The 15,968-nt window shown below is 32.6% G+C and overlaps 1 protein-coding gene across 5 annotated transcripts; it reads left to right on the top strand.

Moving 5' to 3' along the window:
* The first annotated feature begins 919 nt into the window (after nucleotides 1–919).
* On the top strand, nucleotides 920–14,820 carry LOC139977529 (tyrosine-protein kinase CSK-like). Of its 5 annotated transcripts, none has more exons than XM_071986903.1 (14): nucleotides 1,205–1,458; nucleotides 2,302–2,416; nucleotides 2,728–2,752; nucleotides 3,178–3,224; nucleotides 3,735–3,765; nucleotides 4,101–4,129; nucleotides 5,031–5,201; nucleotides 6,361–6,471; nucleotides 6,748–6,914; nucleotides 7,450–7,569; nucleotides 8,103–8,217; nucleotides 9,337–9,430; nucleotides 9,736–9,817; nucleotides 10,263–14,820. In XM_071986903.1, exons 2-14 carry the CDS (start codon nucleotides 2,311–2,313, stop codon nucleotides 10,392–10,394), a joined length of 1,230 nt encoding a protein of 409 aa, XP_071843004.1. In that variant the 5' UTR covers nucleotides 1,205–1,458; nucleotides 2,302–2,310; the 3' UTR covers nucleotides 10,395–14,820. The 5 variants fall into 5 exon arrangements, with proteins under 5 accessions (XP_071843009.1, XP_071843004.1, XP_071843006.1 ...); XM_071986905.1 differs by having other exon boundaries at nucleotides 1,213–1,458; nucleotides 3,181–3,224; XM_071986908.1 differs by lacking the exon at nucleotides 9,337–9,430 and having other exon boundaries at nucleotides 920–1,458; nucleotides 10,263–10,402.
* The last annotated feature ends 1,148 nt before the right edge of the window (nucleotides 14,821–15,968 follow it).

The raw sequence follows: 15,968 nt of genomic DNA, 5'->3' as shown, positions 1-15,968 counted from the left end.
TCACCTTCAGTTAGCCGTATCATGACCGTGTACAATTAGCTATGAGAGCTGAAGTCTTCGTCATATGTGAACAAAGCTCTCTGCAGGAATCGCTAACTGCAGGACTCGCTACTGTAACTGCAGGACTCGCTTACTGCAGGATTCGTTGGTGACAGATCACGCTTACTGCAAGACTCGCTCTATGCAGGATTTGCTTACTGCAGGATTCGCTTACGGCAGGAATAGCTTACCGCAGGAATCGCTAACTGAAGGACTCGTTACCTGCAGGATTCGCTTACTGCAATACTCGCTTACTGCAGTAATAGCTCCTAACTGCACGACTTGCTTACTGCAGGAATCGCTTACTGCAGGATTCGCTTACTGCAGGACTCGTTAACTGTAGGAATAGCTTACTGCATGACTCGCTAACTGCAGGAATCGCTAACTGCAAGACTCGCTTACTGCAGGAATAGCACCTAACTGCGATACTTGCTTACTGCAGGTATCGCTACCTGCAGGATTCGCTTACTGTAGGGCTCGTTAACTGCAGGAATAGCTTACTGCATGACTCGCTAACTGCAGGATTCGCTAACTGCAAGACTCGCTTACTGCCGGAAGCGCTCCCTTACTGCAGGACTCACTTACTACTGAAATCGCTACCTGCAGGATTCGCTTACTGCAGGACTCGTTGGTGACATACACGCTCTGTGAAGGATTTGCTTACTGCATGAACTAACTGAATGAATCGCTAACTGCAGGAATCTCTACTTGCAGGATTCACTTACTGCAGGACTCGTTTACTGCAGGACTCGCTCTCTGCAGGATTCGCCTGTCTCAAGACTCGTAGTAAAGGAACCTCTACGTGCAGGACTTGCTTGGTACATGATTGGCTTACTGCAGAACTGTCGCTCAGCAGGACTGTCGCTAATACAGGACTGTCGCTAATGCAGGACTGTCGCTAATGCAGGACTGTCGCTAATGCAGGACTGTCGCTAATGCAGGGCTGTCGCTAATGCAGGACTGTCGCTAATGCAGGACTGTCGCTAATGCAGGACTGTCACTAATGCAGGACTGTCGCTAATGCAGGACTGTCGCTTAAGCAGAATGATCGAGGGATAATCGTTTCGTAATAAGAATTCAGTGTAAATTCACATTAAACAGTGCAAAAGGCTTCTCCAACAAAAGAACGATATAAATTTCCAAGGATGATTTGCCCTTTACTTTATCGTTGGACGTATCGGTTAGTTTTTTCTTGCATTGAGAATTCAACTTTAAGTGGAAGAACGCCATCACTATCACATAAAATTTCGTGCTACACAAACGTTTGTATAGTGAATTAAGAAGAACATGTACAATCGATGTCACACGACCTTTTAGATATCAGTGATCGAGGAAATAAAGCTGTAACTGAAATTTGCTGCTCTTCAGGTTGTATTTGGAAATACTAATTACAATGAACATTCAGCTCGGTATCATTACGTGAGTAGAACTGAATTATTACATGATGTAATATTTCAATCATATTACCAAATCTGAATCGCTTCGTTTGTAAATCAGTGCCTATTTGCGGAAATGCTGTTTAGAGATTACTCTCTTGCAGTGAACATTTGTTATGTTGTTTACTATTTTTTAGTGTTTTATTTCTATACCACTTTAACTGCAATTTTGCAAAGCTATCCGCAAACAAATATTTGACATATTTTGTACTAGATGTTCAGTGTAAGTCACGTTAGGGTACAGTTTGTTCAATAATGTTAAAGGTACACTACCCTAACCGTTGTCATTGTATATTGAATAGAATTTTGAAAAGAGAAAGAAACAAGAAGTATATTAAATCAGGTTTTTTAAGTTTTGCATGAAACGCAAAGGAATTATCTCTCATGTAGGCCTATATGATGTGAATTGATTTTGTTACATTTGTGCCATGATGTAATCACAGTTACTTCTTCTCCTTCTCCTTCTCCTTCTCCTTCTCCTTCTCCTTCTCCTTCTCCTTCTCCTTCTCCTTCTCCTTCTCCTTCTCCTTCTCCTTCTCCTTCTCCTTCTCCTTCTCCTTCTCCTTCTCCTTCTCCTTCTCCTTCTCCTTCTCCTTCTCCTTCTCCTTCTCCTTCTCCTTCTCCTTCTCCTTCTCCTTCTCCTTCTCCTTCTCCTTCTCCTTCTCCTTCTCCTTCTCCTTCTCCTTCTCCTTCTCCTTCTCCTTTTCCTTCTCCTTCTCCTTCTCCTTCTCCTTCTCCTTCTCCTTCTCCTTCTCCTTCTCCTTCTCCTTCTCCTTCTACCGCCTCCTCCTATCTCTGACATTAAATGAATTCTTTTGGTTCGCAGTTCATTGTGATGGGAGATTATCTGCAGTTGTCCTTGTACATTTTTGGACTGATTATTCTGTGTGCGTTATGTATGCTGTCAGTGACATGTTGCTGCATATACAGGAGGAGAACAAGTAGGTATATCAAGATTATTCTTTATAAGGAGCAAGTTAAATCAAGAATGAATACATTGGTTAACTTAAAATAAACGTATTTGTTTAAACATCTAACGGTTTGCTGGTTATGAGGGGCACAATATCAACTGCATATTATTGAATTCATGTACACTAGATATAGTACCACTCAGCAGATCTTATGATATTTTCATGTTTAATTTAATAAACTATAACTACTTAGACTACTAATTAATTTGCTATAGATAGTGTATTTTTGTATAAAGCATTCATTGTCTTGTAACCAAAAATGCATTTTGCTATTATTACAGGAAGCAGAAGAATGTATGTCGAAAGGTAAACTAAATAGACTTTACCATTTCAGAATCTAATTATCGAATAATTTGCACTACTACCGGAATATCACAAGACATCAACTATTCGTTTTATATATTTTTGTGCGTGTCTATTGACACGCAACTTGAATCTTAACGCAACTTGAATCTTGAATCGTAACTTGAATCTGATTTTGCTTTCTATGGGATGGAATGAATCGGAATGGAAGAGGTGGGGATAGAAGGGGTGGGGATAGAAGGGGTGGGGATAGAAGGGGTGGGGTAGAAGGGGTTGGGATAGAAGGGGTGGTTGGCGTTTGGTTGCTACAAAGCCTCCAAAAAACAAAGCACCTCAACTTTTGCATTTGTCAGCCATACTCTATTGGTACTCTAGTCTTATTATCGATGTATACATATTGCATTCATTTTTACTTCTTATCTTCAAAGCAGTTTAAATTTAGCAAACAACCAGCCAATGCACCAGCCTGATACAGGTTAGTGAGAACCACAACATCAGTTATCATTGCATACCTCAATACATAACAATATGTTTCCCATAACAATTTGCATACCATAATACATACCATATAATACATAACAAGCTAGGTCAGATCTCACATCAGAACGTATTACTTAAGTCAGTTTTAACCATGTTCACCAATTTCTTGTAACGTCAACAAACGTGTAAGAATTTTCATTCTTATTATCCTTATTCCCAACAGAATTCCTTGTTCAGAGGATTCATATTTGTATAATTTTTGAGGAGGATATGATTGAACTCAAAAGCATATGCAAATAAACTGAAGTATATTATATCTTCTTATTACGCTTCTACATCGTGTTAATTTCGTTTGATTTCATCATGCATTCAGGGCATATATGATATTACTGCTATCCTAAACCAATATTTTAATATTACTATATTATTTCTTTGGCACTTAATCCACATATATTCTTCATAATGCATCAAACCTGTGATTGGATTGCATTCCATTTTTCATCAGATATTCCGAGAAACTCTCAAACTTTCAAAAGGTGAGCATATTGACTTTGATTTTCGATTGAAGATATGCCAACACGGAATTTAAAGTAACACTATACGTAAATGAAAGGTAGAATTATCTTAAAAATAAAAAATTAACTTGTTGTAGAAACAGCAGTTAGTCTTATCTCTTTCTTCTTAGTTTTATTGAACAATATCTAGTACAGTGCACAATAAAGAAGAAAATATCTAATTATTAGCTTCATACGCTTTTGAGTATCTTTACAGAGCAATATCCATAATTTATTGTCCATATTTTGTGTTCTCATTTTTATTCTTCTTTTGTGTATCGTTTTAAAATAATATTTTTGGCTTTGTTTCATTCCAGTCTACCAGATATATCATTTCAAGAAGAAAGTAAGTTTTTCTGATCTAAATCAAACTTCAGTAGATATGGACGACAAATATAGAATGTATTGCAGAAATATATTAAGTCTAATTTCTTCAAATCTAAATCAAACTTCATGTTTCATTGTTGATAAATAACAGGAAATTTGCAACATTGGCTACATTTATGTCTACTCAATAACATCAAGGTAAATTGAAAGTATATGTTATTTATTTGATTTTGCTGTCGAACGAAGCAACTTTTATCTCATTAAAGCGTCACAATTTCTATCAATGTTTTTATTGAAATGACACAGCTGCATGTTCGTTGTGTTTTTTCGTTCTTTGTCTTGGTTGGAAAAATGGTTTAGGGTCAAATTTATTCTCCCTGACTAAACAGGAATAATGTTAGCGTATTGGTAAATTCTCGTTTAAACCCTGCATGTTATATCCGAGATAATAATAACATGTTAATTTAGTTTCATTAATGAACATTGACAAAACTGATTGAATTTGGAATTCTCCAAGCGTTATGTGTGATGTTGTAAATTGATGTTAGAGGACAACACTTACTTGGTTTCTTTTGCAAATGTTGATTCAATGTTGTTAACATGTTTACGTATATGTAAAATTCACAACTCCTATATAGATTAATTTAAACTATACCTAATCCACGAATAAACGACAGAGAGGATATTAAAATTTACTATGAAAAGCAAAACCAAATGCAATATTATAATTAGTTTTAACTATAGGTATCCTCTAAAACGGTACATAGCAATTGAGTACAAATTCGACCAAGAAATTCTTCTTCAACCTAAGTCTAAAATCGATGGATTATACCATTAATTTGTGAGTGTCAGCAGCATTTTAATTGAGTATTTAGAAATCAAGTCTGTAAACAAGCCTTATACCGACGTTTCTATTACAGAGTACTACACAGCTACGGATGTGATTCCATGCGATGATTATAGATTGATTAAGGAGACCGATGTATGTATCATAATGCCGATGAAGATTGGTAACATTTACAGTAGATGGATGGGTTCAATAACTCTGCAGGGTGACATCGGTAAATGCGCAGTATTAACTGATTTGACAGGTAAGTAAATTCTAATGCAAAGAATATGTGGATGTGTACTACATAAATGAAGTGATTACACGAACGAAAGACAATAATCTAATGCAATGAATATATGGATTTGTACTATATAAATAAAGTGATTACACGAATGGGTGACAATAATATAATGCAATTCATATATGGATGTGTACTATATAAATAAAAGTGATTACACGAACGGGTGACAATAATCTAATGCAATGAATATATGAATATGTACTCTATAAATAACAGTGATTACACGAACGGGTGACAATAATCTAATGCAATGAATATATGGATGTGTACTATATAAATAACAGTGATTACATAAACGGTTGGTAATAATCTAATGCAATGAATATATGAATGTGTACTATATAAATAAAGTGATAACACGACCGGATGACAATAATTTGACAGGTTATTGGTGACTACGAGAAACACTCAACGTAAACAAGAAAGTATTCAACACAAGTGTTACTATATAACCTTACAAATAGAAGTGACCAGCATAAAGCATGTGACACAGCTTATAACGTTCATCCATTTCGTAAACTATAACAGTGAATAATAGTGTCTTTCCTTTTTTGTTCTGTACACTTTGATCCTTATATCACTTTGTATAATTGCCTTTGTATAAATGAACTTATACCTTGCCCATAACTTTACATCACAGTTCATATAACAGTTTTGTAGAATGAGATTACAAGGATTCAAGTTAATGATCATATTTGTGAAAAGAATTTTCCTTTCCATGTTCGCGAGAACACGTAATGATCTTAAAGTAGTAAATCAATGACACATTGAACTAGGAATAAGTACCAGCAAGAAAGGCATCGAGTAGTGTCCGTGTTGGTAGAACAGACCTGTATTGTTTCACAAAGATTCCTATACAGAAACTAATATTTAATGATATACTAACGTCAAATACCATTACTTTCTAGGTAAGAATGGCTAGAATGAAGTCTATGTTAAATATATTAGGCAGAGGATTGACAGCAAAGGCTACAAGATGATACACCTGTATTCCTAGATCCAATCAGCTGGAGTGACAGTGATGAACCTCCCAGCAAACAGTCACAAAAGCCGCGGTGGCAGACATCGCGAGCTGCCCCAAAATCTATGACTTTCTTGCTCTTTTCTCTCACAAATTTAGAGAAGGTAAAGAAAGAAAACATTTTCCATTGGGAATCTTTTCTTAAGAAGTGTTTAGCTTTACCAAAGTCAGATTATCTTGTGAAGATTGAAGGAGTTACAATCCAGAAAAGTGAGTACATTATTTTAATGAGTTTTTATTATGGTAGGATAGTTTAACAAATGTAGTTTATATACTCCGTTTAAATAGAAGACAATGGGATCACGTACGTAATGTATATAATCAGGTTTGTATGTATTTCTTTAAATTATACAATTGATCATTATAAGTCACCATACATTTGAATTTGTGCTTCGACTATATAAAGTTATGTTAAAACATGCATATCTATCATTCAATCAATTTATGAGAGGATTAATTAATATAGTTTACTATATAATTTTACAGTAAACCAGTTTCTAATTAGTGAACACCTTGACTGTGAAAGTCTCGATGGATTATTTACCAGGGAAATGACTGGAGGTAGACCAGCGGACAGTGTACTTTCTGTTACTACTCTCATCAAATATATATCCGGTATCTTAGAAGGTATGGAGATAATAAAGACCTATGGGGTGAGTTTTCTATAGCTTAGTATGTTACTTTACTTTAAGAGGTCGTGGTTTCTTGTCTTCATCATATTAAACTTATAACCAGATAGTAGATTGTTTTCAAACACACCTGCTGAACAGCAACAGCTATATTTTATGATAGATGACTGAGATATTTCGTGCTCTATGGTTTAATTTTAAATACGTCAGTTGAGTAACACATAAATATAGTCGTACATCCATTGCGTATGCTATATCATTAATAAACATTTTTTTTAAATTAATGTTTGTCATGTGAGCATGTTTTAATCAATGTTATCTGACTCTTGAAAATTCCCCCCAAAAAATAACGTTACTCAAACGAACACAACAAAACAATTATAGTATACTAGTGAATAAGTTTAAGTTTACGCAGCTTTTCGTTCTAATGCGCCCCTCCCCCTGGCTTCAATCATCAAACACTGCCTTCTGTTTGAGTGATTTCCAAACTAAGCTTATGTTTTTATTATTTTGTCTTTATCATTACCAAATAACTCTCCTTCCTCTCATTGAACTTCAGTTTCTCCATCCTGGTTTATCAACGAAAAAGATCTTACTCACTCAATTAGACTGTTGTAAACTCTATGAGTTTTGTCTCGCTGATGACGCAGCTAAGGTTGCTGAACTAAAGAAAAAACAGGTGACTAAAGACATAGTTATATATATATATATATATATATATATATATATATATATATATATAAAATATATATATATATAAAAAATATATATATATAAAAAATATATATATATATAAAATATATCTATATATATATATATATATATAAATATATATATATATATATAAATATATATATGTATATATATATATATATATATATATGTATATATATATAAATATATATATATATATATATATATATATATATATATATATATATATATATATATATATATAAAAAACATTTGCCAAACATTCATCCGTATTCTCTGCTCCGATGATTTATTCATAAGTCATAACTTGTATGATAGCGCAAATAAAGAACACATAACTGGCTGTGTAAGAATACCGTTATAAAAGAAGTGGCTACGAGAACGGTATTTGGTTTGGTTCTTATGAGTTTGTAATAAAGAAAGGTCGCTTTTAAGTTTTAAATTTGTTTATTACAACATTAATACTATTCATTTTTATCATTTCTGTGTTATAACTAGATGAAGTCGTTCTCTTTGAACCAGTTTGCCCCAGAAACCTTGTTTTCAAAAGAGTATACGGAATCAAGTGACGTTTGGTCTACAGCAGTAGTGATATGGGAGATATTGACAGCAGGTATTAAGACCATAAAATATTGAAAACGATTGTAAAACATAGTCAAAATATGCATTTATTTCTGGTTTCGGTGATAAACTTTGAAGCATATTTCATGGAAAATTGATGGAATATGTTAGTTTTTACAACAAAAAAAGACTCATAACTCGTTTCAGAGTGACCTTGATTAGTTCACCTGGTACCTTGATGAAATAATACCACCACTGATACTGTATTAGGCAAGTAAAATCAATTACATTGCATCAGGAAATGAAAATGAGTAGTAGATAATAAAACTGACTTGACATTCAATTAAACTTAAATAGAGTTTACTTAAAGGCTTACTATATGATAGAATCACAGCTCATATAAACCATCAGTATTAAACTTAAATGGAGTTTACTCAACAGCTTACTACATGATCGAATCGCAGCTTATATAAACCATCAGTATTAAACTTAAATGGAGTTTACTCAACAGCTTACTACATGATCGAATCACAGCTCATATAAACCATCAGTATTAAACTTAAATGGAGTTTACTCAACAGCTCACTACATGATCGAATCGCAGCTGATATAAACCATCAGTATTAAACTTAAATGGAGTTTACTCAACAGCTTACTACATGATCGAATCACAGCTCATATAAACCATCAGTATTAAACTTAAATGGAGTTTACTCAACAGCTTACTACATGATCGAATCGCAGCTTATATAAACCATCAGTATTAAACTTAAATGGAGTTTACTCAACAGATTACTTTATGACCGAATCACAGTTCATATAAACCATCAGTATTAAACTTAAATAGAGTTTACTCTACATATTACTATATGATCGAATCACAGCTCAATAAACCACCAGTATTGCCCTAAAATATGTAAGACAGTCAACTAATGTTCACCTTTTGCTCACATTTCATTCGCACTTTACTCTTATTCTAAAATAGTTATCCAAAACAGATATTTAATTATCTCATTTTATATCCTCAGTGCTTTGGTATAAAATGGTACTTTCGCAAAGATTTCGACATTTTCTTAGCATGCTAAACTGTTTTGCCAATGCTGATGACCTGGTCATTGTTTTCAGTTAGGAACATCTTTTAGTGCTTTTATAATTTCTCTTGTTTCTCCAGGCGCGTTACCCTTCCCTGTAGATAAAGTGGTAAAATCAGAAATGGATGTACAATTACCAAAGTTATCCTGGCCGGACAAGTTCCTGCAATTAAGGTAAAAGGGCGAATATCGTGTAAACCTCAATGGTTATAGAAACATTACTAGCACTCAATTTCCATTTACAATTAATAGGAAACAATTAATATCGTGTAAACGTCAATGATTATAGAAACATTACTAATACTCAAATCCCAGTTTGCTCGGATAGTAACATATCAAGACTATATATTTCACCTGATTCCCCCTTTCATGTCAATAATTACTTTCATGTAGAATGTATATGTTATAACACGTATCCGTGATCGTTAGAAAGTTCAATTAAATGACAGATATGATACACTACAGCATCTTCTTTACAGGAACAACGTATTGGCCGAGTGCTGGAATCTTAACTGTTCACTTCGACCCTCGATTCATCATTTACGGGGATCATTCTTAACGGTATGTTAGTCATTCAATTCAGTATTTATAGGTCGAATCACCATTTACCGAGATCATTCTTGGGGGTCAGTCGGCCATTCCATTCACTGTTTATAGGTCGAATCACGATTTTACCGAGATTATTCTTAGGGGTCAGTTAGCCATTCAATTCAGTATATATAGTTCGAATCACCATTTTACCGAGATCATTCGTAGCGGTAATTTAGCCATCCATTGACTATTTATAGGTCGAATCACTATTTATAGAACTATTCTTAGCTGTATTATTTACTCTGAATCCACACAGCTATAATACAAATCCCAGGCCGAACTGTAACTCAATCACCCATTGTGTCTGGGAGGTTTCAATTCTGTAAACTCTTATCCCTGGGCCATTACATTGATGTAAAGCTGGTTGCTATTATCTCATTAACTTCATGGAGTAGTTTAACATTTTCTTGAATAGATTTTTGAGAAGTTGATTGTGGACAGTGATTACGAGATTCCTATTCCTAGCACTTATACTGCAATGGGAAGCACAAAAAGAGCGAGACCATGGAAAGAAGACGCGGGAACATTACATGATGTAACTTTGTGAACTTTTACAATATTTATTAGTATACTCATTCTCTTACAACCAGAAATCAAACAGCCATTCTCGATGTATGATGTCACACGATAACATTATTCTACGATGGATAATATTTACAGTATGTGGACTAAATAGTATTTGACTTATCTATATTCTAGCGTCGCTGTCAATATCTGTCTTGATGGACCATACGGTTATGTCTCGTTACTCTACGGCAATGTCGTCGTAAAAACGGTAAAATTATTACCATTTTCTTACAACAGATCACATCTAAACCATTCAGTAAAGAAGATATAAGATGGTTTGTTTTATATATGATATCCTTGGGTGTCCTATGATTTAAGTTTAGATATTATATAATGTATAGCTGTATTTCATCAACTAAACGACCTCTGATAATTCTAACATGTTTTTAGCTTGAAAGTATTTCCACAGGTCATGGTACTAATACTTCTAGGGTCTCCAATCACTATTCATTACAGTGTAGTCAGGCCCATTGTTATCCAGTTGAATACTTCAATATGTGTATAGATTGTACTGACTCTTCACTGTATTGAGCGGCTGTATTTAAAAACAATCTGAAGGATTTGGATCGAGGGACTTTCCAAATCAACTATTTAAACTGTGTGACCTCATAATGGTCTTCCAATTGTTATTGGCAATAAAGTGAAAATGAAACATAGTAGCCATAAATGAAGAAGCTGATCATAACAAATAAACGAGAATAGTTTCAAGTTTGTCAGTTTCAATCTGTACAATGTGATGTAAGAAATTATAAATGACACTTCTATTTCTTCAATATGATCAACTTAACCATAGAAAGATAATTCAACTCGTTGAATGGTTAAATAGTCAAACCCTTGATGTACAAAATAACAACTCTATATAACACTAAAGAAATGACACGAATACAATTTCTTGCAAAATGTATGATGTAAAGTACAACGCCATCTTTCTTGCTTTGCACACTACGTCATCAAGCAAAAAAATGTGCTGACAAAATTATGCTATAAACAGTTAAGATAATAATTTGTTTCTTTCTTTTGGAAATTTACAATAATTATTAAAACAAACCAAAACGTTTGAAAGCTCATTTAGGGAAAACTCATCAACAAAATTATTTGAGAATATTGTAAATCCAAACTATGTCATGGTTATGTCAAATCCTATATCAAGTGTTACGTCACGTAGTTTAAGAACACACGGCCCGTTCTATTTTCTTCTAAACTATGCATAATTAATAATCATAACATAGTCTATCTGAACACTGTGCAAATCAATAAAGAGAATTGACGTTTCGTTTGTCCTGTGTCACGATTCAGTACTTATGTAACTAAGGCTCATCGAACAACATTATGAAAGTGAAAATAAAGTCAATGTATTACGTACAGTACTGTACAGTTAATTTAATGCGTGAGTTCATTCAAACACATACTACTTATGTGTATATCTTTTAGTAAGCATAGTATCTCGTGCGTGATATTTGTAGGGGAGCTTTCCTTACGTTATTATTGATTCAACATTTTGTTTTGGACGGGAATGTAGGGGCACAGGGTTAACTATATGACGACTACAACTCTATCCATGTATCATGAATAAACAAAAGACTGAACATATACAACTGGAATCTATGCACCATAAGCATGTGTATTATATGAATGGTATAGGTATTATGGATATAGCCTAAATTAAAGACTAAATCCATATAACTGTAATATATGTAGCATGAACATGTGTATTATATAAATGGAATATGTAATAGGGTATACCCTATATAAAACACTGAATATATACTACTGGAATCTATGTACCATGAACATGTGTATTAAATGAATGGAATATGTAGTAGGGGGTATAGCCTTAATAAAACACTAAATATATACTTCTGGAATCTATGTACAAGGAACATGTGTATTATATGAATGGAATATGTATTAGGGGTATAGCCTTACTAAAACACTGAATATATACTACTGGAATCTATGTACTGTGAACATGGAATTTATGTATTAGGGGTATAGCCTTAATAAAACACTGAATATTTACTACTGGAATCTATGTAAACATGTATAATGAATGAATGGAATATGTATTAGGGGTATAGCCTTAATAAAACACTGAATAAATACAACTGAAATTAATGTACTATGAACATGTGTATTATATGAATGGTATAGGCATTATGTGTACAGCCTAAATTAAACACTAAATATGTACAACTGGAATATATGTACCGTGAATATGTGTATTATATAAATGGAATATGTATTAGAGGTATAACTTACATAAACAACTGAATATATACATCTGGAATTAATGTACTATGAACATGTGTATTATATGAATGGAATATGTATTAGGGGTATAGCCTTACTGAAACACTGAATATATACTACTGGAATCTATGTACCATGAATATGTGTATTATATGAATGGAATATGTATTAGGGGTATAGCCTAAATTAAACACTAAATTTATACAACTGGAATTTATGTAACATGAGCATGTGTATTACATGTATGGAATATATATTAGGGGTAAAGCCTAAATTAAACACTAAATTTATACAACTGAAATTTATGTACCATGAACATGTGTATTATATATGAATGGAATATGTATTAGGGGTAAAGCCTAAATAAAACACTAAATTTATACAACTGGAATTTATGTACCATGAACATGTGTATTATATATGAATGGAATATGCATTAGGGGTATAGCCTTAATAATACACTGAATATATACTACTGGAATCTATGTACCATGAACATGTGTATTATATGAATGGAATATGTATTAGGGGTGTAGCCTTAATAAAACACTGAAAATATACAACTGGAATCTATATATGTACACATGTATAATGTATGAATGGAATATGTATTAGGGGTAAAGCCTAAATAAAACACTAAATTTATACAACAGGAATCTATGTACCATGAACATGTGTAATATATAAATGGAATATGTATTATGGGTATAGCCTTAATAAAACACTGAATATATACAACAGGACTCTGTGTACCATGAACATGTTTATTATATGAATGGAATAGGTATTAGGTGTTTATCTACAAATTAAACATTAAATTTATACAACTGGAATTTATGGACCATGATTATGTTTATTATATGAATGGAATATTTATTATGTGTACAGCCTAAATTAAACACTAAATATGTACAACTGGAATATATGTACCGTGAATATGTGTATTATATAAATGGAATATGTATTAGAGGTATAACTTACATAAACAACTGAATATATACATCTGGAATTAATGTACTATGAACATGTGTATTATATGAATGGAATATGTATTAGGGGTATAGCCTTACTGAAACACTGAATATATACTACTGGAATCTATGTACCATGAATATGTGTATTATATGAATGGAATATGTATTAGGGGTATAGCCTAAATTAAACACTAAATTTATACAACTGGAATTTATGTAACATGAGCATGTGTATTACATGTATGGAATATATATTAGGGGTAAAGCCTAAATTAAACACTAAATTTATACAACTGAAATTTATGTACCATGAACATGTGTATTATATATGAATGGAATATGTATTAGGGGTAAAGCCTAAATAAAACACTAAATTTATACAACTGGAATTTATGTACCATGAACATGTGTATTATATATGAATGGAATATGCATTAGGGGTATAGCCTTAATAATACACTGAATATATACTACTGGAATCTATGTACCATGAACATGTGTATTATATGAATGGAATATGTATTAGGGGTGTAGCCTTAATAAAACACTGAAAATATACAACTGGAATCTATATATGTACACATGTATAATGTATGAATGGAATATGTATTAGGGGTAAAGCCTAAATAAAACACTAAATTTATACAACAGGAATCTATGTACCATGAACATGTGTAATATATAAATGGAATATGTATTATGGGTATAGCCTTAATAAAACACTGAATATATACAACAGGACTCTGTGTACCATGAACATGTTTATTATATGAATGGAATAGGTATTAGGTGTTTATCTACAAATTAAACATTAAATTTATACAACTGGAATTTATGGACCATGATTATGTTTATTATATGAATGGAATATGTATTATGGGTAAAGCCTAAATAAAACAATGAATATATTGAGTCAGAAGCAATTAAAACTATTAGTTAATAAAAAAACATACATTATACATATATTATAGATTTGTATAGGTTTTAATGCGCCAATGTTCACCCATGTAGTCAGCAGTATGGGAATATGACTCAACAACAACATAGTATCTTTTACTACGATAGGCTGCAAGGCCTCCAAGTACAGTGAATGGTTAATGACATCATTGTTTAATGGTTACGTCTGTGACGTCACTTGAAGAAAGAGAAAATAAAACAAACTTCATCAAAACTCATTGCGTTAGTTTTCATTATTTCTGCTCGCCATTACTGATAATACAAACGCAGCTGATTGTCCTTACTTATTTTTTTTTAAATAAATCATTCATGTTATTTGATGTCTTGCGATCTCATTCAGGGTAATGCCAACTCATCAACCAATAGTCTGTTAAATTATCTACGGGATCACTTTGTCAGAATGACCGATATTCCTAGAAATAACACGACTATGTTATATTAGTTGTATTAGTTTTATTAGTTATATTAGTTTTATTGGTTTTATTAGTTATGTTAGTTATATTAGTCATACTAGTTATACTAGTTATATTAGTTATAGTAGTTATATTAGTTATACTAGTTATATTAGTTATACTAGTTATATTAGTTATATTAGTTATACTAGTTATATTACTTATATTAGTTATACTAATTATATTACTTATGTTAGTTATATGCTGGATAAGCAGCATGCAGTCCCACATGAAAAGAGTATTGCTATGTTAATATCAGTCGTGAACTGGATTGTATCAGATAAACACTTGAGCACAAATCGAAAGTGATTTATTGAGTGTTACTTCGTAAAAGGGAGAAAGAGTTCTTTATCAATCAGTTAGCAATATTGGATGTTGTAATCAATGTAGATGATAATGACACTTCTCATCAAAGGCAAAGGCTCATCAAAGACACTTCTCATCAAAGGCAAACATTGACCATTAATATTATAGTTGTAATGTCGATATACTTTCTTGATATATACATATGCATATAACATAACCATCTTAGTCATGTTTTCAACTCCTAAATGTCGTTTTTAAGATATTTTTCTACCTTCCATATTTTTGTCAGGAAAATGAAAGAAAGAATTCTGATTTCAAAAATATATCGTTCTGTTTTGGATCTTTTCAAAGTTGATTTGAATTTTAAAAATCAATACATACGAATTAAACACACTACTGTTGAAAACCATCAGTAAACGCTGAAGGGGTAAACTATTCAAGATTGCAACAGTAGATTGAAATTTAAAATGAAGAAACACCCGCACAAAGTAATAATCATCAGCCAATCATTTATATCAAGGAAGATGTACGTGGTAATTGTTACGACCTAGAGAAATGCAAAAGAAAATGAATCAAGCTAGGTAAGACCTTAGCGATTTAATAGGTGAAATATGA

The sequence above is a fragment of the Apostichopus japonicus genome, chromosome 12 (assembly GCF_037975245.1).
Source record: "Apostichopus japonicus isolate 1M-3 chromosome 12, ASM3797524v1, whole genome shotgun sequence".
Classification (NCBI taxonomy): Eukaryota; Metazoa; Echinodermata; class Holothuroidea; order Aspidochirotida; family Stichopodidae; genus Apostichopus; species Apostichopus japonicus.
Note: the sequence above shows the minus strand (reverse complement) of the source record. Positions and strands in the feature narration are given on the sequence as shown.